The 24,968-nt window shown below is 34.8% G+C and overlaps 1 protein-coding gene across 2 annotated transcripts in view; it reads right to left on the bottom strand.

The window, feature by feature from the left end:
• The window catches only part of LOC150104393 (trafficking protein particle complex subunit 3-like), a 62,175-nt gene extending 44,507 nt beyond the window's left edge, over positions 1–17,668 (bottom strand). The window contains exons 1-3 of one of the 2 annotated variants that reach the window (XM_090396975.1): positions 17,645–17,668; positions 17,313–17,384; positions 3,091–3,188 (exon numbers count right to left, since the gene is read on the bottom strand). In XM_090396975.1, the coding sequence (XP_090253101.1) occupies positions 3,091–3,188; positions 17,313–17,354 (140 nt within the window). In that variant the 5' untranslated portion in view covers positions 17,355–17,384; positions 17,645–17,668. The other variant, XM_090396974.1, reaches the window with a different exon arrangement.
• Between the last annotated feature and the right edge of the window lie 7,300 nt (positions 17,669–24,968).

Raw genomic sequence — 24,968 nt, forward strand, 5'->3', positions numbered from 1 at the left:
TCCCATAGTAGGACACATTCAAATACTTCCATTTCCATGAAACAGCTGTCCCAGTTATTTAAATAATCAATGCAGGTTTGGTAAAATTTATGAATTGCATCTTTAAATATGTTGGCATCAATATTCAATTTACTATTTCAATTCACAAAATAAAGGACAAAATGACCATTTTAGAAAAACTTAAAGGACTGTCTTCTTAAATAAAGGACGTATGGTCACTGCAATTATATGGCATGTTTCAATTTGTAGTAGAATTTTATTTGAAGTTAGCCTTTGTGATCTGTGATAATAACATCGAGAATTTCAAATGCAATAAAACAAACACTTATTTCATGTAATTGAAAAATTGGACAACAGATTTTAGTTAGATACTGTGTTTAAGTGCAATATATGGTTTTGCTTGCATCTATACAATTTGAGAATAAAAACTGCTCTAGCTAATGAATCACACTATTTTTTGAGAAATATATTACACAGACTGCCAAAGCCTCTGTACCTTATTAGGGATACAATAAAACTACACTTGTTTTTCTTGCATCTGCAACAGGGAGCAAATGCTGGTCTTCACGCTTGCATTTGTTATCATTCAGGGACTGAGAGGTGTGACTGAAGTCTGATTAGCAGAATAATGAATTACTGACCATTTAAAACTATATATTTAGAAATTTATGTACATTTAATCATACAAATGCAACATTTATTTTACAAATGATATTCTGTCTTTTTCAATTTAGCTACTTGAATACAAATTCTACCCTATGGTTCTTCTTTATGAACTGGTCAATAACATCGTCATAAAAAGCTGGTTGTAACTTAATTTTCCCAAGCAAGACACACACTTGTAAAGGCTGGCTGAAGCTCACTGGCTACAGCTACTATGACTGCGTATGGCCTGTGTTTAAGATGACGTGAAGGGAGCAGAAATGGCTATGCGCATGCATGAAATCACAGTGCTGCAGCGAGGACCTGGAATCTCCCACAACCGAGCAAGCCAAGGTAGCTTTGACTAGACGAGCAAGCATCGGCCTTCGATACACAATGCAAAGCTCAATTATTGCCGAGCAAGCTTGAGATGTTTTCTGTCTACAAAAATAAAAGTCTAAATGGAATGCTTATAAATGCATGCATTTATTAACAAATAAATTACTTCTTTCTCAAGTAATGAGTTTGTGCAGCCAGCATGAAGAATTTGCCCCTGATCTGCAGTATAATGGCTGTTGGGGAGGGCATGTTGTTACCATGGGGAGTGAGTTACTATCGCCTCGACGTGAATATGTTTAAACATTTTTCTTGAACGAAGTAATATGCAAAATTTTTTGATATCTTTTTTCGTAAAGTAAAATCAAGGGTGCGAGTTATACTCGAGGGCATGTTATATTCGAGTAAATACAGTAAGCATTTCTCCGATAAGTTGACATCCTTCTGCTGCTTGCCCTGCTCAGCTGACTTCTCAACCATTTTTTTCTTTCTTTTTTTTTTCTTTCTTTTTTTTTTCCTTTCTTTCTTTTTTTTTTTTTCAAACCAACAGCATTAAAATCAATTTAATAATACAATAATCAATTTTACACTGAATAATATTATAAATTGGTATATATTATAAATAAAATAAAATATTATTTATAAAATATTATATAATATTAATTAATTTGTTTAAGTTAAGGGATATTACATCCCATATAGTTTCTTAGCCGAATAAGAAACTCAAAGAGTTTCATGCCGAATATAGTAGGAACTGTATAAAGTTCAGCGATTCCAAGCGTAAGCAAATACCTGGATACTGCAGCACCTGACCCTAAAGGTAGTGCAAGCTGAGGCAACTCGTGTCAAAGGTGGAGCAAGCTCCGATCACTATTCTTGATATTTACCCATAATGTGAACTTAGCTCCTAGGAGCTGTATTATTGTTCGACATTATGAAAGAAGGTCACTACCCAGACCGGTTTCAACCTTTATCGAGGTCTCATCAGTGAGTAGGCAGACCTAGTTAATATCAAGTTTGTAGCAAACAGAACTTACAACCCTTCTACGAGTTTTGCCATGAGGTGTCCTAATAAATTATTAGATATATGAAGAGCCAAAGGCTTCAATTCGGCGACATATAACTTGTTTAAGTTAAGGGATATTACATCCCATATAGTTTCTTAGCCGAATAAGAAACTCAAAGAGTTTCATGCCGAATATAGTAGGAACTATATAAAGTTCGGTGATTCCAAGCGTAAGCAAATACCTGGATACTGCAGCACCTGACCCTAAAGGTAGTGCAAGCTGAGGCAACTCGTGTCAAAGGTGGAGCAAGCTCCGATCACTATTCTTGATATTTACCCATAATGTGAACTTAGCTCCTAGGAGCTGTATTATTGTTCGACATTATGAGAGAAGGTCACTACCCAGACCGGTTTCAACCTTTATTGAGGTCTCATCAGTGAGTAGGCAGACCTAGTTAATATCAAGTTTGTAGCGAACAGAACTTACAACCCTTCTACGAGTTTTGCCATGAGGTGTCCTAATAAATTATTAGATATATGAAGAGCCAAAGGCTTCAATTCGGCGACATATAACTTGTTTAAGTTAAGGGATATTACATCCCATATAATTTCTTAGCCGAATAAGAAACTCAAAGAGTTTCATGCCGAATATAGTAGGAACTATATAAAGTTCGGCGATTCCAAGCGTAAGCAAATACCTGGATACTGCAGCACCTGACCCTAAAGGTAGTGCAAGCCTTTGGCTCTTCATATATCTAATAATATTAATTAATTTTCTATTAATTTTTCCCCTACTAAAAACTGCCCAGCACATCAGCAACTTGCTTTGTAAATTTTTGGCACGCGCTGGCATGACAGTAACTCAATTTGCAAACTTTTGGCGTGTGCACATAAAAAGGTTCACCACCACTGATCTACAGTATTAAAATTTTACATCATTAAAAAATAAAATTCTCGGCATTAAAATTTTATAGCCTATCCAACATTTGGATAACTAATATCATATTAATATGATATTGATGGATACTACTATATCCATCAATATCAATTAATAAAAACATCAGTATTAACTATATTAAATTCTATAAGATTAATGAATGACTTACATTTTTTCTAATCGTGTATTGACTTCTCCATCATTTTCATAATCTTTTAAAAGCTGTGCAACAAGGGAACCATAAGTAAAGGTAAAAAGTTCAACATTCTGAAAAGACAAATGGATTATTTTTAAGTTGCTTTATTTCACTTAAATTTACCTGAAATTTAAAGATATATGGAAACAGAGCACTATACTAATACCAATCTCACAAATTAGGTCATTCCAAAAGCAAAAAAAGTATTTCTTTTGAGATAAAGAATTTAATGTGAGACTCTTTTGAGATAAAGAATTTAATGTGAGAGTTTGGAGGTGCAAACCCAGGAAAACTAGATATTAGGGAGGATGCAATCAAGCATGTGTCTGGCTATCCCTGTGATAAATAAGCATGTGTACAGAAACAATTATGTAATGCTGAATGTAACTTCCCAAGTTTCCAATTAGAATGGGTTAAAAATGACATTGCACAAGAGTAATTATGTGTACAAGGGGATGTTGAAATGCATTTACACACATGCAAGAATTATCAGGAATAAGAGAGGAATTTTTGGCAGTGGTCAGCTCTACTTGGCCAAAAATTACAGGCATTAGTGAAACCTGGTTGACAGAAAATATTACAGTTATAAGTAGAGTGTAAAGGGTATTGCATTTTCAGGGAGAATAGAGGTAACAGCACTGATGATGGATTATTGCTGGATGATAGCTGAAGAATTAAAACCAACAAAATTAGAAATTAAAGAGGATTTTAGAGATGGGGGCAGATGGTTCATTTGAGGCTGTCTGGTGTGAGATACACTTCAATAGGGATACAGCAGTACCCTATTAGAGTACCCCCACTGGGGGATCCACAGGAAGATGTAGATATCATGTATCGGCAGGCCGAACAATGATAACAGGACACTAACTATGAGGACATAAACTGCAGGGAGGAAAGGGGGCATGGCAAGATGGAAAGTGAAATTTATACAGCTGCTAAGGAGTTTGAGAGTGTTGTATCTGATAATAGCATCAGAAGATATATTCATAAGCAAGGTAGACTGCCTCCAATTAGGAAGAATGACCATGCAGTCTTGTTCTGGGAAGTTGCCAAACATGCTTTCTAGACAGAGACATGCCAAACATGTCTCTGTCTAGAAAGGATTTATGTTAAACTATACAGCTGATAACTATGACATACTTATGAGTCATCTTGGAGAAGTACCTTAGCTTGAGAAGCTCTGAAGAAAGAATGCCAGTAGTGCCTGGGAAGCGGCTACAGATTGTTTGAGAGAAGCAGTATCACACTGCATACCCAAGGTCAGGAGGATAAACCAAGTGGAAATTAAGTGGATGAGTAGAGATATAAATGAAGAGCTGGAGGCAAAAAAAAAAAACTGTGCATGGGATATAAAGAAAAAGGTGATCAGCATACTCATGAGCAGTACAAAGTACAAACAAGAAGAATGACTAGTTTGATAAGAAAGGCCAAATCAGAGGAGAGAAAATTAGCTGAGCAGGCCAAAGTAAACCTAAAAGCTTTTTTTTCATTATATAGCAAGTAAGAAAGAAAATGACTCTGATAGGATGATTTTAAACAATGTTCATGGCAGGAAGGTGACAGAGGCAAAAGAAATAGTTGAGTTGCTGATTAATCATTTTGCAAAGGTGTATCATTGAGGTGGAGACTTTGCACTTGCTGATGTGACAGAGATGCATATCAGAATTGAGGTAAATGAAGAGAAGGTGTTTAGCATATTGAAACATATGAATGTGAACAAAATCATGGGATAAGATCACATATCATTCTGTGTACTGCATGACTGTGCAAGAGAATTGGCATTGCCTCTGATGAAGTTGTTCAATCTAAATTTCAGCTCTGGAAGGGTTCCAGGGGAGTGGAAAGAGGATAAGATAGTTCCATTGTATAAAGGTGGATCTCCAAGACAGAGGGCAACAAACTACAGATCAATTAATATATCAGGAATAGTTGTTAAAGTATTGGAAAAGTTGGTTAAAAGTAAAATCCAACATTGGGTGGATAGCTATGCAATACTCTATAGTGGACAGCACGGCTTTGTAAAAGGTAGGTCCTGTCTTAGTAATTTATTCACATTTTATAATAAATGTGACAGCAGAATTGGATAAAATAGATGGCTACACCATGATATTGATGGACTTTGCAAATGACAAAATGATATATGGAAAACTATTATAAAAGTTGAAGCAAATAGAAATGGATATGAAGCTAGAAGCATGGACAAGAGGTGTGGCTGACAGACAGACAACAGGGAGTAGCATATGGTGAAGTGGAATTGGAATCTAGGAGAATGAGGGTTACTAGTGGAGTACCTCAGAGTTCTGTACTAAGGCCACTACTCTTTAATTTATATATATATCAATGATATAGGGAAAGATTTAAGAGGGATACTCAGTTGTTTGCTGATGATGTAAAACTAAGGAGAGTAACAGTAGATAAAGGTAATGTAGATATCCTGCAGGATGATTTAAATAAATTGGCATTGTGGGAAAAGGTTAAAGATTGTCAATTTAATGTTGCAAAATGTAAGGTTATGCACTTTGAGTTTAAAAGGTTGCATATGGTGTATCATATTGATGGTACTGGATTGCAGTAACTCTGTCCACATGTTGTGGAACAGAGAATTGAAGTTCAGAGGGCATATTGCAAAAGTTGGTAAAATGGCTCAAAGAATTACTTGGGTGTTGCAAAACGCGTGAACAAGTAAAGATAGAGAAGTTATTATCACTCTTTATAAGGCAATGATTTGGCTATATCTTGACTATTGTGAATGAATAGATTTGGTCACCTGGGTTTCTTAGGGATCAGGAGGTGGTAAAGAGGATTCAGAGACAAGTGACTAAGCTAGTAACAGGTCTGTGGAATGCTCTCTATGAGGAAAGCTTGAAGGTTTGTGGGTTTCAAATTTTAGTTGATAGGCAGAAAAGAGGAGACATAGAAACTTAGGATATTAAAGGGGGATTTATAAAATTGATGCACAAATAATGTTTCGATATATGACAAATAGAGAGCTAAGGGCCATCCATGAAAGTTGTGTAAGAGTGTGGTTAGTAGAGGGTGTGCAGACCATATTTTATTTTCATGGAGAGTGGTGAATGAATGGAATGGATTGCCAGAATTTGTTGAGGTCCCTGACAGTGAATGAGTTTAAGGATAGGTATGATAGGTTTTGTGTATAATACTTTGGGTCTCCAATAAGTCACCAGACTTGATGGAGATACTTTACAATAATAATATATACAGCAATCCCTCGATTGTGCCTAATGCGTTCTTTAAAATAGGCGCATTAATTGAAAATGTACTAATCGAATATAATAACCTATGGGAAAATGTATAATTCGTTCCTCAGATTTATTTTTTGACCCTTACTTTTTTTTATAAAAGAATTAAGGTATATCTCAGGGCCTAGTTAAAGGAAAAACATGAAGCTGAAAGACAATAAAACATATTCAGAATATAAATTTATTATTCTGCTTCTTAACAAAGAATTGAGCTAACGTAGTTGGGCAGGCATTCTGTTTCTTTTTTTCATACAACTGATGATATGGCCCTATTGCCTCTTTTGAAAATTTTACTGGTTCTCTCTTCACTAGGGTCAGTCTCTAAGCATTGCTGCTTAAAAACTTCGATTGTACAAAAAATATTTTCAAATTGTTTCTGTGAAACCTTTTTTTTGGGCTTGCCAGTGATTAAATTTTCTTCATATTCTTCAGGATCTTCCCACTGTGTATCTAAATTTAGTAGGTCAGAATCACTCAACTTCTCAGAATGAGATTTAATTAACTTGGATTCATTTGAAAAGCCTCTAAAATCATTTGCACAATGTGGAAGAATGTGTTTCCAAACGGCTCGCAATCATTCCGATTCAGATTTGACTAATGTAAAAGGGCTTTGCAACTTTTTTTGAAAAGGAGTTCATATTTAAAGCATTCAGTATTGTATACTAAAAGTATACAATACATTAGCCCTACCAGTCCTGTTGTATGGAAGTGAAATCTGGACAATAAAACAAAAAGAAAAGATTAATAATAGCTGAAATGAAGTTTATGAGAAAAACTGCACAGTATACTCTATTCGATCACAAAAGAAATGAAGAAATCAGGAATCAGTAATAGAAAAAAATTACAAAATATAAATATAAATGGATGGAAAATGTTGATAGAATGAAAACAGAAAGATTGTCAAAACAAGCCTTAAATTACAAACCATTAGGAAAAAGAAAACCAGGACGTCCTCTTAAGAAATATTCAATGATGACTTCTAAGGCCAGAATAGGCCACTCTAGGTCTAAATCCTTGACAAGCATGATGATGATGACCATTGTATATTGATTGGTGTTTATTCCTGGGTTACTACAGATTTTAACTTCCTTATTAGATCATCTATATATAGGATCAAGACAAGGATGCATACTCTCACCATTACTATTCAACCTTTGTAGCAAAACAATAATGAAAAGATCTCTAGAAAAGTGGAATGGAAGCATTAAATTAGGTGGCTGAATAATCACTAACCTATGCTACACAGATGACACAGTGATAATAGCCACAAACAAACAGGAATTAAAATCCATCCTAAATCAATTAGAATGGGAAAGCTTAAGCCATGGTTTAGGAATAAATTAAGATAAAATGAAAATAATGATTTTAAACAATGCAGAGGAAATAGATATAGGAGTTTGAAATTGACAATTTCAACTATCTTTGAGTGATAATAACAAAAAAAGATGTATGTAGAAAAGAGATAAGAATAGGCACTAGATAAGAAAGCAATAACTGACTTAACTAAGATCTGGAAAGATAATCACATCTCCAAAAAGACCAAAATTAAGATTGTAGAAATCTTAGTTTTTTCAATCTTTCTCTATGCTTCTAGTCATGGACAACGATAAAAGATGATAGAAGAAGAATTGAGGTGTTTGAGTTCTGGTACTGGAGAAGAAGGTTAAGAGTGTCTTGGACAGAAAAACAAACAAAAGTATCCTAGAGGAACTGAATATCCATACAAGACTGACAAACATAACTGACAAGAGAATTGTAAAATATTTTGGACACATATGCAGAAGGGAAGGCAACTACCTGGAAAAAACAGTCATCAAGGGTAATCCATGTGGAAAAAGAAAAAGAGGAACCCATAAACAGATGGACTGACCAAAGTCATGAATCCTCAGACATGAGGAGATTCAAGAGAGAGAGAGAGAGAGAAATTAAATAAGGTAGGAGAAAGGCTACATCCTTGTCAGACTCCCTAATTAGTTTCCATTTTTTCTGCTATTTATTCCTTGATATTTTTGATTGCAATTGTACTGTTATATAGGCTCTTAAATGCATTTAATAACTGTTTTGGATAACCTCAGTCTCCTATTATATTCAATAATTTTTTTCTGTTAAATTGGTGAAAGGTTTTTCATAATTTATGAATGCCAGGTGAGTATGTTATTAGAGGAACAGGCTGTTCTTTTTTTTCTTTTAGTTTAAATAAAAGCGTGGTAAGTCTTAATGTGTATTATCTATAAATCAACTGATAAATTTATCTATTAGTTGATCTCTTGCATGTATAAAGTGAAAATTAGAGGAATATTGCTCTATCCACAGGTTCCTCCTTAACAGCTTAATGGACCATTGGAAATCTAAAGCTAACATTACATTTTTTCCAGTCTCAGTCACAGGCTGCATCTGGTGGAAAGTTTTCATCTAGATATCTTCGGTTTTTCATTACTACATCCAACCAGAATGCACAGGATCATCCTAACAGTCTTTTCAATTTCATTTGTAAGCATATGTTCAATTAATTAGAGTTTCATCCATCTGAATAACACGCCAAGTCCTCCCATTTCGTCTCTCTTCTCTCAAAGTAGAAAGGGGAAACACGGCAGAGATTAAACCAGTCTACTACCCCTTGGTAGCAGTGACCAGTAAGTTTTTCCACTTGTGCAATAGACAGGTCGCTACACCACAGAAATGCAACCTCCAAAATACTCCGTACAGAAAAGTTGCTGTGTAAAACTTGACGTAGCTTGGAAATAGCAAAGTGCTTTTACATTGATTTTTACAGAGGTCAAGTCTCATGAGATTGTTACAAAAATAATCTTGTATGTCTCTATATATTTTATGCTAAATATTAATGTAAATAACCCTATGGGAACTAACTGTACCTACTGCTTTACAAAAATTTCTAGAATGTCAAAAACAAAGGCAATGCTTTGCCACCGGAACTTTGTATAATAGCTCTACATAAGGGTATAAGAAAGTTGTTTGCGAGCTCTGCACATAAACACCTTCTAAGTTAGTGTCAAAGAGATTGGCAACGTTCAGATAAGTTTCTGCTGCCTGACAAGATAGGATTAAAGGAGCGCATGGAGGAGAAGAAAGAACGGGTCAGTCTTAACAGAAGATCAAGACGTCATGCTGAATTCTTCAGGGATTACAACCCTTCTTGCAAGGTCCCAAAGAATGTGAAATAAAAAGGGACTGAGCCAAACATCGTGGTCGGCAGAGAACCAGGGAAACGACAGTTAGAGGCAGAAGTTCCAGGAGTAGGATCCAGAGGACTGAACGTTACGGCAACCCCATGCCAGAGGAGAAGAATGGGAATGACAAGAGAACAGCCAATGTAAATACCCAAAGCATTGTCTTTTTGCCACAGGAGGTCAACCGAAGCTAAAAGCTGCACAGAGATCTTCAAGCCCATATGCTGAAACCTCTTGCCTGAGCTTTTTGAGTACCAGGAAAATTGAAGTCCAAAGCCCACCAATATCCCAACGAAATGCTCCAAAAAGCAAGACGCTCCGGACAGAAGCCTAAGGCCCAAGATGAAAGGAAAAGCATAGGGACTTTAGTGCAGGACCTTTGGATGAGTGTGCAACACAGAGCCTCTGTAAGTTTGTTCCATCTTTTGTTGTACATTCTTTTTGTAATCTAGGAGATACGTTATAGATGGACTGATAAGAATTAACTTAATAGTAATAAGAGGTGTCTATAAGAGAGTCCTCTGATTTGTTATTAATTGGGATATAATTTGTGAGATAACTTGGCATAGCTAGTTAACCTTATTCAATAATTTGATTTAATAAGCGGAGAAGTAATTGAGTAATTATGTTGTGTAGTTATTTAGTATTGAAAAGGGAAAGCTTGTTTCTTTATGCTAAAAGTCTAACGGATAGGTAGAGAGAGTAACCTCCCTATCATTTAATTAATGTACTTTGTTATTTATGTAAATAAATGAGTTTTAATTATATGTCAAGAGGGTGCTGCCTGATCTTTTATTTTACAATGCACTGTTCCTAAATAAACTTCGATCTATGAGCAGGAAATAACTAAGGCATTAAAAGTGTAGTTTAAGTACTTAAGAACCCTGCCTGTTTATGTAAACTTTATTGAAGGAATATATGCTAGGAGAGAGAGATCTACCAGACGTATTACTGAGTCGTATTACTGCCGATATAGAATACTGGTGGCTCAGTCTTAACAAATAAATTTTCCAGTGTTCATAGGCATACAACTAGTAAATACGAAAGGTGGATAAACATAGTACGCAACGGAATAAGTAAGAGAGGTTACAAAAGCAAAAGTGCACTGCTATATAGAATAAAAAGTTAATACCCCAGTTTACAATATAGCCAAAATGCATTAGACCTCATTCGTTACAGCTGTGAGCTCAGCCATGGCTATCGAAGTGAGTGAAGAAGTTGTTGAAACGACGAACCGATTGTGTTGATTGGCACCCTTTCCTCTTGCACTTGAACCCAGGATGGTGACGGTCCCATCTCGCATTTTCCTTCTTTCGAATGACCATCTTTGTCTCTCCTCCACATCCCAATCTTGTACACTGAGGCGTAGCAGCTTCATCTTGAAAAACGGCCTGTTCTTGAAGCCAGATTGCTGTGCTTTCCTCACTGTTGATGATTGAGTAAAATACTCAGCTTCACATCTTGACATTTACTATCCCTATATATACAGCCAAGTCTATTCCCTCTCACGATGTGTCCCCTCCTACAGTAGGTCACACTTCATATGTGACATGCATTGGTAAATCACATGCTATACAGTATGTCACAAGTAATACTTGATACTAAGGGGTAGGTCACACGTCATACGATTACCGAAACATCTATGAAGAATATATAAAATGCAGGCTAACAAGGTAATAAGCATGGTAAAGAAAGAAACAATGCAGTATGATAGAAGAATGGGCAATCAGGTCAATTAATTCAAGGGATTCTTTGTTTAATGGCAAGCAAGAGGAAGAATAATTATGTAGAGATGATACTAGTAAATAGTTATGGTAGTAGAGTGACCACATCAAAGTCCTGCTATTTATAAACATATGTAAATGGTAGATCATTCCAATCCTGCAGTTTATTTCTAATCACCCCAATACCTTAACACAAATACAGATGCTGGTCTGTAATTAAAAATGTCATAGCACCAGTTTTGTGCACTGGCACTATTTTGCTCTCTTTCTGATGGTTTGGTATTCCTTATTGAAAACTCACATTAGATAACTAGGCTAAGGTCAGCATCAACTCTTGAGTATTTCCAAAAAAACTTAGCAATATGTCATCTAAATGTCCATTAACACCATTAGTTAGTCAATTCTAATTCCTGTGGCACTTGTCTTCAGTGGATACATTCAATAGCAAAACTTTATACATTTAATTTGATAGTAAATCAGAGTAAGATGAGTTGTAATTTATTATTATCATAAAAAAGTATCCTACGTTCAAGACTAATCAAAGGAGGTAACAGTAATAAGCAATCTGACAGAGATAACATCTTGAAGGAGGTAGGAGGAGATGAGAAATCCAGGAGTGGTAGACAGACTTAGTTTAGGGGTCTGCCACAACTGTGAAAACATCACAATGGATGAAATTAAAGATACCAAGAATTTATATATTTGATTTAATCCTTTATCCAAGTGTAAGCAAACAAAGATTGTGCTTGAAGAATCTTCAGGACTGGGGCAACTCATGGAAAAGGCAGTATCTTCAGGACTGGTGCAACTCAGGGTAAAGGTGGTAACCACCTTTACCATGAGTTGCCCCAGTCCTGAAGATTCTTCAAGCGCGATCTTTGTTTGCTTACACTTGGATAAAGGATTAAACTAAGTATATAAATTCTTGGAATCTTTAATTTATAGTATAACCAAGTGGAAAAACTTTCAATCACAATGGATTATGTCAATAACGAACAGGACACTGACATGACATGGAGAAGCAAAGAGATTATGGTTCTTTTGTACAAGGCCACATATGGGGGTGTTCAGATTTGATTGAGTGGTTTTCAAGAGAATGAGGATGCATCGGAGAGGATCCAGAGAAGGATTGCAAAGTTGGCGTGAGGTCTCTGGAATGTGGGATACGAGGGGAAACTGAGGGAATGCAACTTGCAGAGCCTTGTGAATAGGATAGGGGGACATGACTTGGACATACAAGTTGATGAGAGGTTGTTAATAGATTGTGGAGAAGACTTTCTTAGAGTAGAGGGAGACAAGGGGCCTACCCTGGATGCTGTATAAGGAGGGTTTAAGCAGGGGAGTGAGGAGCAGGTTGTTTGCATGGATAGTGACTGGAAAATGGAATTTATTATAATTCATTATATATGGAGAGTTACTGGTGAGAGGAATGCATTGCCTCAAAGTGTGACAAGTGGAAAAAACTGTAAATGGATTTAAGACATGATTTGATAGTTTTTTTGCAGGGGAGAGGGAGAGAGAGAGAGAGAGAGGGGGGACCTCCAATGATGAGTCCTTTGACTCAATGGAGGTCTGATTTAATAATATTTATCCTATCTCATTTTAAACTGATTCAATGTCTGTGCACTTACCAACATCCAGCAATGAATTTCACTCGCTAACAACCCTCCATGCAAAATAAAGGCATGCTTCACTTTCTTTTTGCACACTTACACAATTTCTAACAATCTCTTGTCTCTGTTCCTCACCCTGTTCCAACCCTTTGAAAAATCTCTCTAGTATCTCTTAGCCTGGTTGGCTGAGTGGTTAGCGTATCCGCTCTCCAGCCAAAAGGCTGAAGGTTCGAATCCTGGTGTGGGCATGGATGTTTGTCTGTGAAAATGGTAGTGGTGGTGGTGGTCGGTTGTAGATGATGAAGGTAGTTGCGGTTGGTGGAGATGGAGAATTGTAGAGTAGGTACCCTCCCTCGATGCGTCTTTGGACTCCCTGCAGGTGTTATGTAATAATAATATCTGGTAAACTCCTCTTAATGTATGTCTCAATCATATTACCCCTTCCTCTGCTTATTTATTAACGCTGTAATTTAACATTCCTTCACAACCTGACATCATAGTCCATATTTCAAACTCAGCACTGCTTTTTTACCCACCTTTGAACCTTTTCCAGAACTTCCTTCTCTGCCAGAAATTTCTAACTTTCACCCGCAAACAAAAACAGCTATATACTATTTTCCTAAAGTGCACAGTAGTTCAGATGTGGCCTAATCAAAACCTTGTTTAGCAGAATAACCATCCAACCTTCTTCTTCTTACTGTAGTGATAAACTGTGCAGTTTATCCACTAGCATTCCAAGATCTCCTACTTCCTCTAATTCACCAATATGCTAAACAGCCAAACAGACATGCATTTCTCAGTTTAAAAGTGCAAACCCTTACATTATTGCTGTTGAACTGATTCCTCACTCATTTTCTCAAATGGCCAGTGTATGAAAATCACCCTGAAGCACTGGTACATTAGCATCATTCTTAATAGTTTTGTCCAGTATTGTTAGCAAGAAAAAATGAAAATTAAAAAGATGTGAAAAGAAAAGTAAAAAAATTATTTACTCATATTTGTACTTCATAGTATGATAATGTTTCTGGAATAAGAACAGCAAATTAAGTATAAAACACAGTTTATTAAGCATAAAAAAATAAATAAAATGCTTACAGAAATGATTTCAATAAAAAGTTCATATAGCAAATATAAAAAAGTTTCATAGCAAATATCATAACAAAAACATAGTGAAAACCTGCAAATTTTATTAAACAACCAAGCTTATTTGCATACTATATACATGTGTAAAAAATTACTGAATATTACAAATTTCTAAATGTACTTCATGCATATGTCAACATCTCTGTTAATAAAGATGTCAGTAAGCAGTACCACTGTGTACTGTTCATAAAAAACTGTTTCTTTCGGAATTTCATCATCTGCAACAGTTATATATATCCACTTACCAACTGCTCACGATATCATTAATAGATTAAACAGCATTGATTGAAGAACAGAATCTTGTGGGTTCTGTGGTAGTCTGTCAAATGCCCTTGCAAAATCCAGAAATATCACCATATATGAAACACTCCTATTCATGACTCCAGTTACCTTATTGTAAAATTTAAGTAGATGAATGAAACAAGACCTGACTTTAACTAAGGTTGACTTCTATACAGAATCATATCCTTGTCTACCCAATCCTGTAACCTATCTCCCCAAAGCTTTAACCACTCCAGAAAAGCAAACAGATTTGTAATTTGAAACATATATTTACTTTCACCTTTCTGCAATGAAACAATTCTGTCCTCTTTTCCCTCATTAGGGAGCATTCTAGATCCAAGGCTCTCATTAAACAACTAAGTCAATGGAAATGTTATTTCTGTGGCATGTTCACTCACAATACAAGGTGAAATCTCATCGAGAAGTTAAGTGATTAAGGTAGAAGTTATAGTCCCATCGTAACGTGTACCTTAATCACTCTTACACCATCTCAATCCAGTAGAAGTTGTAAGGCAATAATCATTGTTTTTTTAGCTAGCCACATAACAGAAAAACTCATTTGGAGTTTTCTTAGCCTGTTTTGCTAGTCTTCACCAATACTCAAACTTCTGCTTGCTTATTATAATTCTTATCATTATCTTATATTGTTATTATTTTATCATTATATTGATTATATTGTTATAAATGCATTCTACCTTTTCAAGCTTGATCATTATAGGGTTTTATGTAACTGTTCACTTCTTCCAAGTTTATATTTTCTGTATAATCTTCCCTATTAATTGTAATTCTTGCTTGATTTCCTTATTCTTATTTTCCTTAATTTTTTCTCTATTTTTCCTTATTTCTTTATTTAAATACCCTCTATTTAAGTAAACAAATTACTCAAACATCATAAAAGGTTTCACAATAACTTTCATGTATACATAATTTATTTTCAATGCAACTGAACATATAAAAACATTTTTGACTTAACCTGCATTAACCATTTGCACAATACCTATACTTCTTAAATCATTCACTATCAGGGCACTCACAACTATCTCTGGTAATCCATTCCACTCATTCATTTATTATTCTCTAAGCAAACAATCTAGTCCTCACATCCTCTTCCAGACATGACTCATGGTTCTCTCCCTCTCTTGCTGCTCATCATCCAATGAAAAATTTATTTTGTATCGATCTTATAGAATCCCTTTAATATTGTAAGAATTCTATTGTGTCACTTCTTTTCCATCCGCCAACTAAAAACCTTGCAACCCACACACCTTCTGCTATCCTCATAAAGAGCATTCGGCAGAACTATCACCAGATTGGTACTTGTCTCTAGATACTGTGCACCACTTTCCGATCCCTAAGAAATGCAGGTGACTATAGCAGTGTAGAATAGTTGAGATGCAGCCAAATTATAACCTTATAAAGAGGAATAATAATCTTTTCATCTTCACTTGTGAATGCGTTCTTCAATATTCAAGTACTCCTTTAAACTATTTTGCCAACTTCTGCAATATGCTCTACAAACTTCTGTCCGATTATCACTAGCCTCATCAATTTCTTGCAATACAGTACCGTTAGTGGGATATGTAGGATATAATCTTTTCATTCAAAGTGCATAGCCTAATATTTTAAACAAGAAATTCACAACTATTATCCTTCAACCACAATGCCAAATTATTTAAATCATCCTGCAGGATATCTATGTGACCTTTACCAACTGTCCTTTCCAGTTTTGCATTATTAACAAACAGCTGAAATCCCAACCCACTTAACTTATTCCCTATAATATTAATATAAAAATTAAACTGTGGTTCTACTAAAGGGCCCTGAGCACCAGAGGCGAATTCTCCATGCTTGCTGTGCAAGCTCATTACTTGAAAAAGAAGTAACATTTATTTGTTAATAAATGCATACATTTATAAGCATTCCATTTAGGTTTTCAGCCTTGCACGGCAATAACTGAGCTTTGCGTTGTGTATCGAAGGCCGATTTGCTCATCTAGTCAAAGCTGCCTTGGCTTGCTTGGTTGTCGGAGATTCTAGGTCCTCGCAGCAGCACTATGATTTCATGCGGGCACATAGCCATTTCATGTCGTCTCACTCTGTTGCTTAAACACAGGCCATACGCAGTCAACGTAGCTCTAGCCAGTGAGCTTCAGCCAGCCTTTACAAGTATGCGTGTTGCTTGGGAAAAGTAAGTTACAACCAACTTTTTATGACGATGTTATTCACCAGTTCATAAAGAAAAACCGTATTGTAGAATTTGTATTCAAGTAGCTAAATTGAAAGAGATAGAATATCATTTGTAAATTAAATGTTGTACTTGTATGATTAAATGTACATAAATTTCTAAATATATATAGTTTTAAATGGTCAGTAATTCATTATTCTGCTAATCAGACTTGAATCACACCTCTCAGTCCCTGAATGATAACAAATGCAAGCATGAATTTCAAGCCCAGCATTTTCCCCTTATGAGCACTTCACTAGTGGTCTCATTCTCCGATTTCACTGCACCATATGCTACTACCATCTAGTGTCCGTCGCTGAGCAACCACCTCCCTATCCATGCCACAAGCTTTACATTCATTCCCATTTGCTCTTGCTTATGTAATAGTTTTCTATGCAGTAAGTATTCTGTCAAATGCCTTTGCAAAATCCAGCAGTATCACGATGTGACCAGTTTCCTTTATACAATTTCACTGTCACTTTATTATAAAATGCAAATAAATTACTAAAGAAGGACCTAATGAAGAAGAATAAGGTACACAATAATGAATAAAGCGAAGAGAACCTGTCATAAGCGTTACGAAACACACTGATAACCGATTTCAAAGACACAGATGCATATTCATAGTCCCACTCCGATTCCCATGTGCCACCCTCAGTGGTCAATATACGGAATTGCATCCCGTGCTTTACCTAATCTATGTTGCTATGTTAATCGCTGATAACAAAGAACTTTAGTCACGACAAACTATATAACACTTACAATTTTCTTCGGGTCACCAATTCGTGTCACTTGTTTTGACATATTTAATCTTTGAAAGAATAACGCATGTTTCTAAAAAAAAAAAAAAAAAAAACACTGGTTTATGCAATGACAAAACGTTTGATCAACATCATTTCCTCCAAAATCAAAATTCAACCTTTAACAAATCCACCACTTCGTCATTTAAAAAATTCATACTGACGACAAGCAAATTACAACACCAAACACTCCATTAATAAACACGGATTGATATTTCATACCAACCGCTCTTTGGCGCTTTCACTCTTTATTCCAGCACAACAATCATAGAGTAAAACAGAAATTACAATTACATAAGGTGGCGAATTTTGCAAAAGTGATAGCAGTGAAAAAGTAGAAATTCTGAAATAAAGAAGTTAAAGAACGTATAGAATTTTATTCAACAAATTTACAACACCAACACTCCATTAATAAACACGGCTTGATATTTCATACCAACCGCTCTTTGGCGCTTTCACTGTTTATTCCAGCACAACAATCATAGAGTAAAACAAAAATTACAATTACATAAGGTAGCGAATTATGCAAAAGTGATAGCAGTGAAAAAGTAGAAATTCTGAAATAAAGAAGTTGAAGAAAGTGTAGAATTTTATTCAGCTCTAAAATCGTTCCTGACAAAATTAGCTATAAGTTTTTTTTTTTTTAATTAAGTAAATAATCTTAATGTTTCACGTTTTCAAACCATTACGCTGTACATATAAAAGTGACAGCTCAAATAAAAATAAAAATAAACTCTATAATAACCAATATTCTTTCAATTTTTGATATAGACGCAAGAAGAATCCTGTTGATAAATGGGAAAAATAAAGATTGATTTAGAATCATTGGAATTACGTCGAGGAATCTATAAAGGCAGTGCACATAACATTATGACAATTACTTTTGTTTGTTTGTGTGTACTGAAACTGGTTTGTATTTATCATACTTATGAGCTCCAATATAAGATCCATATTCTTTCCCGAGTTATTTACATATTCAGGTCTTGTTATGAAATTTACATTTTGAAATAAATGAAAAGATCATATCCTCATAAAATATTTGATATATGTACTCAAGGGATGTCAAAAAAAAAATTAATTAATCCTCTAACGCATATTATTATCTGTGGAGAGTAGATTAAGCCGTTATAATCCTTTCTGACTTTTGGAGAGGTGGTTCAATTTCCACCAGTAGCCAATCAGAGATAGCTAGCTCAAGACTATCGCTAATTATAAGGCGGCATTTGGTTTTCTGAAGGGTTGGTCATGCCTTAGTAATTTACTAACTTTTCATAATAGAGTAATAACTATGTTAAATAAAGGAAATGACTACAAGTTGATTTTGCACAAGCATTTAAAAAAATATCATATGAAACACTGTTATGCAAATTAGAACAAATGGGGATGGATATGACACTGGTTAAATGGATATGAGGGTAGCTGCTGGACAGATATCAAAAAGTGGTATATGAAGGGGAAGAATCGAAGCGAAAACAGGTGACTAGTGGTGTGCTGCAAGGTTTGGTGCTGGATTCTGAAGATATAGAGATTTGAGTAATTAATATTTGCTTCGGAATCCAACATGATCTTCCATCACATAAGCAAAACTTGTAAATATTATTTAATGTAAATCACTTGTTTATAAATTAATATTCATATAACTACCTTTAAGTTCTATTAATATTTAATTATTTAATAAAGGATATGTATTAATAGTGAAAAGACTCTGTATTAAAATATTATTAAGTTTATTTTATTTATTGCTATCTTAATATTATAGGAATTTGTATTCAACATTTTGACTGCGTATTAATTGAAGTGTAAATATTCCTTATTTGTTCCTGTATGTAGAGGTATAACGTTGTGCAATGCCTCAGTTTATTTATATTTTGTTTTAGTTGTCATGAAGACGTATGTAAGATAGCGAGCGCGAGTTTAGAAACAGAGCGTGGGAGATCGGTATTGAAGGGCTGGAAAAGGATTTTAATAGAAGTAGAGCACGAGAATAATTTCGGCGGGAAGAAGGGATATATAAGCGAAGAACAGAGAAAACGATTCATTCGGATGGAATCGGAAGAGATTGATTCGGGGAATCAGAGTGCGATAACAGCGAGTCGGCGAGTCACTCAAGTTGCTAATTAAAGTTTACTAGTCGAGGAGCGAGTTAGCTAGTAAGTTGTAGAACAACAAATAAAGCAATGGAAGATAGCAAAGTGACAACTGGATGACTAGCTATACTTTAGTTGGCATTTAAATTCAGGACCGACTTTTCAGGGACACACGGAAACTTAAAGCTTAGCACGAAGTAACTAAGAGAATAAGTAGAGGCAGCAAGGTTGAATTTAAACGATAACTGTGTTAAGAGATATAGTGCCTAAAATATTAATTAAATGCCAGAAGTATAGGCAATTGTGCGTAAAAACTTCAAGTTAAAGAATTACTGTGTGTTACCTTAGTTCAAGAGTTATTAGTAGAATACTAAATTGGTCAAGTGATGTCAAAGCTAGTACAAGCCTTTTGATCTGAGCAAGAACGTTTAACTATGTGAATTGCGACCATTAATTTATTCAGTTATTACTAAAAAGATTTGTTTTAATGAGTGTTGTTAATTGTTTTAAGTGTATACAGTTATAAGAAATGTTCGTATATAAGTAGATGAACAAGGAAGATTACCGGTAAGAATCATCCAATTATTGATATTCCTATGCGGAGATATGTGTGTGTTTCTTCCTAGAATATCCCTATATTAACAGTAACTATTGCGGAGATTAGCTGGAGTATGGAATTAAGAGTGTATACTTGTGAAGAAGTGTTACCGCCCTTTTATTGTATTTGGAACTTAAGTAACTATGAGATATTCATATAATTTATCACTAAGGAACTTTATGACATTGAACTTTATTAAATAGTTAAATGAATTTTGTGAAGGCTGTCTTTCAGACAACAGGTTAACCATTGCCTGAGATAGTATGACTGTATTACCAGATGAGCTAAAATGTTTATAATACCTTATTCAGCGATTTAAACTAAAGTGTATAAATTGTAAGCCTAAATTAAATATTTGTTTTGTTGATCTTAAGTTTTATTTTGCCTGAATCTCTTTTACTGCACCGTTCATAAAATATTCGAACCAAAGAGGGTGAATTATATAAGTTAAATAAACTCGGCCTGTATACATAATAATAACATATTAAAAGGGAAATAGTTGAGAGTTGGTTATATTTCAATTCTTGGACTAATTTAGATATAGAGTGGAGCAGTTAATAAATACAAATTTTCTCTATATTTGGATTAGAAATCAACTAGCAACTTATTTTTTTGTTTAAGAAAATCGTAGTGACAAATATGTCGGATCCAAAGTATGGGTTAACACGAAATAGGATACAACACTAGGACCATTGCTGTGTAATTTGTACTTACATGATATAAAAAATAACCTGAAAAGAAATATTCAGTTGTTTGCTAATGATGAGAAATTAGGTACAGTTGAGTTAATGAAAAAACTGCTTTTAGAATTCTAGTATTTCAAAAAAAAAAAACACGGTTAAACCGGTTTTCGAATTTTTACAAAAAAAAAATAATAATAATAAATAATAATAATAATATAATTAAAACAGTAAAAAAATATTCATACATATTTAAATAATTTTCACTTTATTTAATATTTATAGAACTACAAAAATATAACAAAATAAAATATACTCCGTACAAAACCAACTAATAATAAAAAAACAACTAAAATAACAAAATTCTGTACAAAATATAAATTTTTATTTTATTTAGTAATTTTTTTCAGGAAATATGATTTCAAAAAACAAAATGTTCACTGAACGATTACTTAATCTTGTTCTTATTCTAGATACAAAATTTTCTGAAATAGAAAATACTCACTCACTGGCTACTGAACTTGGTTTTATCGTTGTCAAGGAATCAAATAATAAATCTAAATTCTTCGTTCTTTTATTGGTTGTCTCAAATACTGAAAATTTGGCCTTCAGTGTCTACTGATTTGACATCATTTCTTCAGGTTTCCCAAGAAACCTATGAATTGATTTTTCCGAGACTTCTTTTAGAGCATTGCCCAGATTAATAGTTTCTCCGTCTCCGATATATTCATTAACGGAATCTGTTTCCGTACAAGAATTTGGATATATTCAAGACAATATTTTTCCAGATAACTTAATAATATCGAGTTTTGAAGCTAGTGGAAATACATCAGATTTTTTTGTTGAAATGATTTGTGGATTTTGCAAATGTAAAATGGGTCACCAATCCAACTTGTCTTCTTCGTTGAATTCGTACTTCTAACGCATTTAATAATTTGAAACTAATTTCGGTCTTTAAATTTTTTGTTCATTTAACAGAAATTCAAATATACCTTCACTTGTTAATAAATTGGCATTTCGCCGCCCTGAGGCCTCAGGACCAGTATGTCTAGTCCCAATACTTTAGAAAGCTCTACGAGTTTAAGATATTGAGCTTCGTTCCACATATCAGAAGCAACGATATCATTCAAAGCTAAAATAATACATTCTTTTAATGTTATACATCTTTCAATTATGGCCTATAAACTATTCCATCTCGTTTGGCAGTCAAGAAGCAGACTTAATTCCTTTCATTTTTATTGTTTTACATAATTCTGAAGGATGCTATCTCTCGCGGGAGATTTTCTAAAAAAAAATTGCAAATTTTTCTGATTTCGGAAATTGATCATTTGTAATTGTCAGACAACGTAGGGAATCCACAGTCTTACCTAGAGCAAGAGAATTTTAAAAAAATCCTCGCCACAGTCATCTTCAAACTCTACCTAATCTTCCGATTTCTCACATGTATGTTACATGTGAGAAAATATACATCGGTCAGCTAACGCCGTTTTTATTTCCCATATATAGGGAGTAGGCGAGGCGTCTGTTCACATACATCGGTTTCAAGTCAAAATCTTAACGTTTTTAACTAAATAATTAATTCATTTTTACATATCAATTATGGTATCTAAAACAGGTTTTTTAAATTTAAAACCCGGTTTTTCGAATTTTACAATTTTATCCAAAAAAAAAAAAAAAAACACGGGTTTAAGCTCGTTTTTAAAAACCGACAAACCTTAAGGTAGAGTAATAGTTAATTAAGGCGATGTGGAACCCCTTGCAGGATGATTTAAACAGGCTGACAGTGCGGGCAAAAGATAATCGGTATCACTTTAATGTGGAGAAAACTAAAGTTGTACATTTGGAGATAAACAGATTACAAGCCACGTATCACATTGATTGCACTGTACTCCAGGAAATAGATGAAGCCAGAGATTTAGGGATAGACAGAGAGTTAAAATTTACAGGATATATTGCTAAGGTAGCCTATAAGATTACTTGACTATTGAATAATACCTTAACAAGTAGCAATGAGGCAGTTGTTATTCCTCTTTATAAGGCCTCAATACGCCATATCTGGATTACTGTGCAAGTCTGGTCCCATAAGTTTTTTGGGGTTGACGAAGCGGTTGAGAGGATATAAAGGTGAGTGACCAAGATGGTGAATGGCCTGTGTAACATTCCCTATGAGGACAGATTGAAGGTGTGTGTGGTTGCAGAAGTTGATTAATAGGAGAAATAAAGGGGATATGATATAAATATGTAAAATGCTTAAAGAATTTTCTAGGACATTTAAATGGAAATGTTTCAGCACTTGGCTAGAGAGACCAGAATAAGGTGCCTTCTCTAAAATTGAATAAAATTGTGGTTATTAGAGGCGTGAGGACTAGATTTGTTGCTTATAGAGTTATGAATGAGTGGAATGGACTGCCAGAGTCATTTGTGAGTGCTTTGTCTGTTAAGGGGTTCAAGATGAGGTATGATAGATGTATCCTCAATTGTTCCCCGAATTTCGATTCTATTCGACGCTTATAAGGGGCGACCAGAATCGAACTAGTAGATTGTTAGACATTTCTTTCGGTCGATTCTCTACTCAATCGACGTTACAGTCGATGTTATATATATGTAGAAAGTTTTTTAACTTGGGTATATTATATATTAGCAAATTTATAAGCTAGGTTTTATTCCTTTTTCCCAAGTAAGCAAACAGACAAATAAGTCAACTTTGCGTCTGCATATAGTACAAGTCTGAGGCAACTCGTGGTAAATGTGAAGTAAGCTCCGATCACTTTTCTTAGTATTTTCCCCTAATGCAAAGCACATTCCTTTGGGGAGATGTATGATGCTATGCATTAAAGCAAGGGACACTACCCAGACCGGTTTCGAGCTTCATTGAGGTCTCGTCACTGGGAGCCGGACCTAAAAATGCCAAGGTTAAAGTAATGCAGAGCTTATAAATTTTACTTAAACAAGTTTTCACAAGGTGCTCTCATCTTATTAAATAAAAATCTCAAGATGAGAGTAAGATGTAGAAAGTTTTTACCTTGGGTATGTACTGTACTATGTAAAAGATATCAAGCAATTTTATAAGCTAGGTTTTAATCCTTTTTCCCAAACCTTTAATAAATCACAACTAGTTTCATCGGTATTACGACTTCTTCAGGTGAGTAAGAAATAACATAAGATTTATAAAAATAACAAGGTAAAAAACATGGACTTTCCAGCTTAATATAAAGAAGCAGAATAGTAACAGTCATATTTGAATAGGTGACCATATGTTAATGTTGGCATGAGTGGAATGTGTGTGACTGCTAATTTTAGATCGCCAGTATTGGATTACTGCGCTATGTGAATCAGGCAAATTGTAGCTTAGATTGTTGTTCAAATGTGAAGCGCCCAAAACTATTTCTTTTGATTCAATAATACGTCTTTCAAATTCATCCTTGCAGATATATAAATGGGTTGTGCGGTCCCAATCAACTTGGTGTAGCCGTTCTTCGAGGTTAGAGTTTGCGGAGAAAAGCACATGACTGGAAAGGTCGGTCGCTCAGGTTCTACTGTAGGAGATGACACGGCTATGTTCCTCAACACGAAGTGAAACAGATTTATCTGTGTGGCCAAAATAAGTCGACCACAGTCGCAGACAACTTTATAAACACCAGGAAAATGCAGTTAGTTGTGTTTTGGTTTTGGTCGACTCAGAAAAGAACGAAGTTTTGGCAGAGTAGTATAGTCGGTCTTTATGTTGAATTTCTTCATAATCTTTGATAGTTTTGGGGTAAGAGAGCTGATAAATGGTAACTGTGTATGAGTGATAGGGTTGGATTCATCTTTTTTTAGAGGTTGTTGGCGTGGTCTCAAACGTTTAGTGATGTTACGAGATGAATATCCATTATTTAAAAAGGTGTTTTTCAGGAACTCAAGCACTGTTTGAAGGTTTTCTTCTGTGTAAGTGAGACATCTTGCTCGATGGACAAGGGGGAGATATGATGCCCAGTTTCTGAGGAGGGAAGCGATGAGAAGAGCCATGCAAATATCTATCGGTGTGGGTGGTTTTCCGAAAAATTGAAAATTTAAGACAGTCAGGTGATCTACTGATCTTAAGATCCAAGAAGGGGAGAACGCCGTTAATCTCTACTTCTGAAGTGAATTTACCGTTCTGATGTTGATTATTTAAATGGTTTAGGAAGTTTTGAAGTTCCTCTAAACCATGTTCCCAGATAAGGAAGATGTCATCAGTGTAGCGTAGCCACGGTTTTAGGTTTTAAAGTTGC

This window comes from Typopeltis vanoorti, chromosome 8 (assembly GCF_054136105.1).
Source record: "Typopeltis vanoorti isolate ZY-2024b chromosome 8, IOZ_Tvanoo_1.0, whole genome shotgun sequence".
Classification (NCBI taxonomy): Eukaryota; Metazoa; Arthropoda; class Arachnida; order Uropygi; family Thelyphonidae; genus Typopeltis; species Typopeltis vanoorti.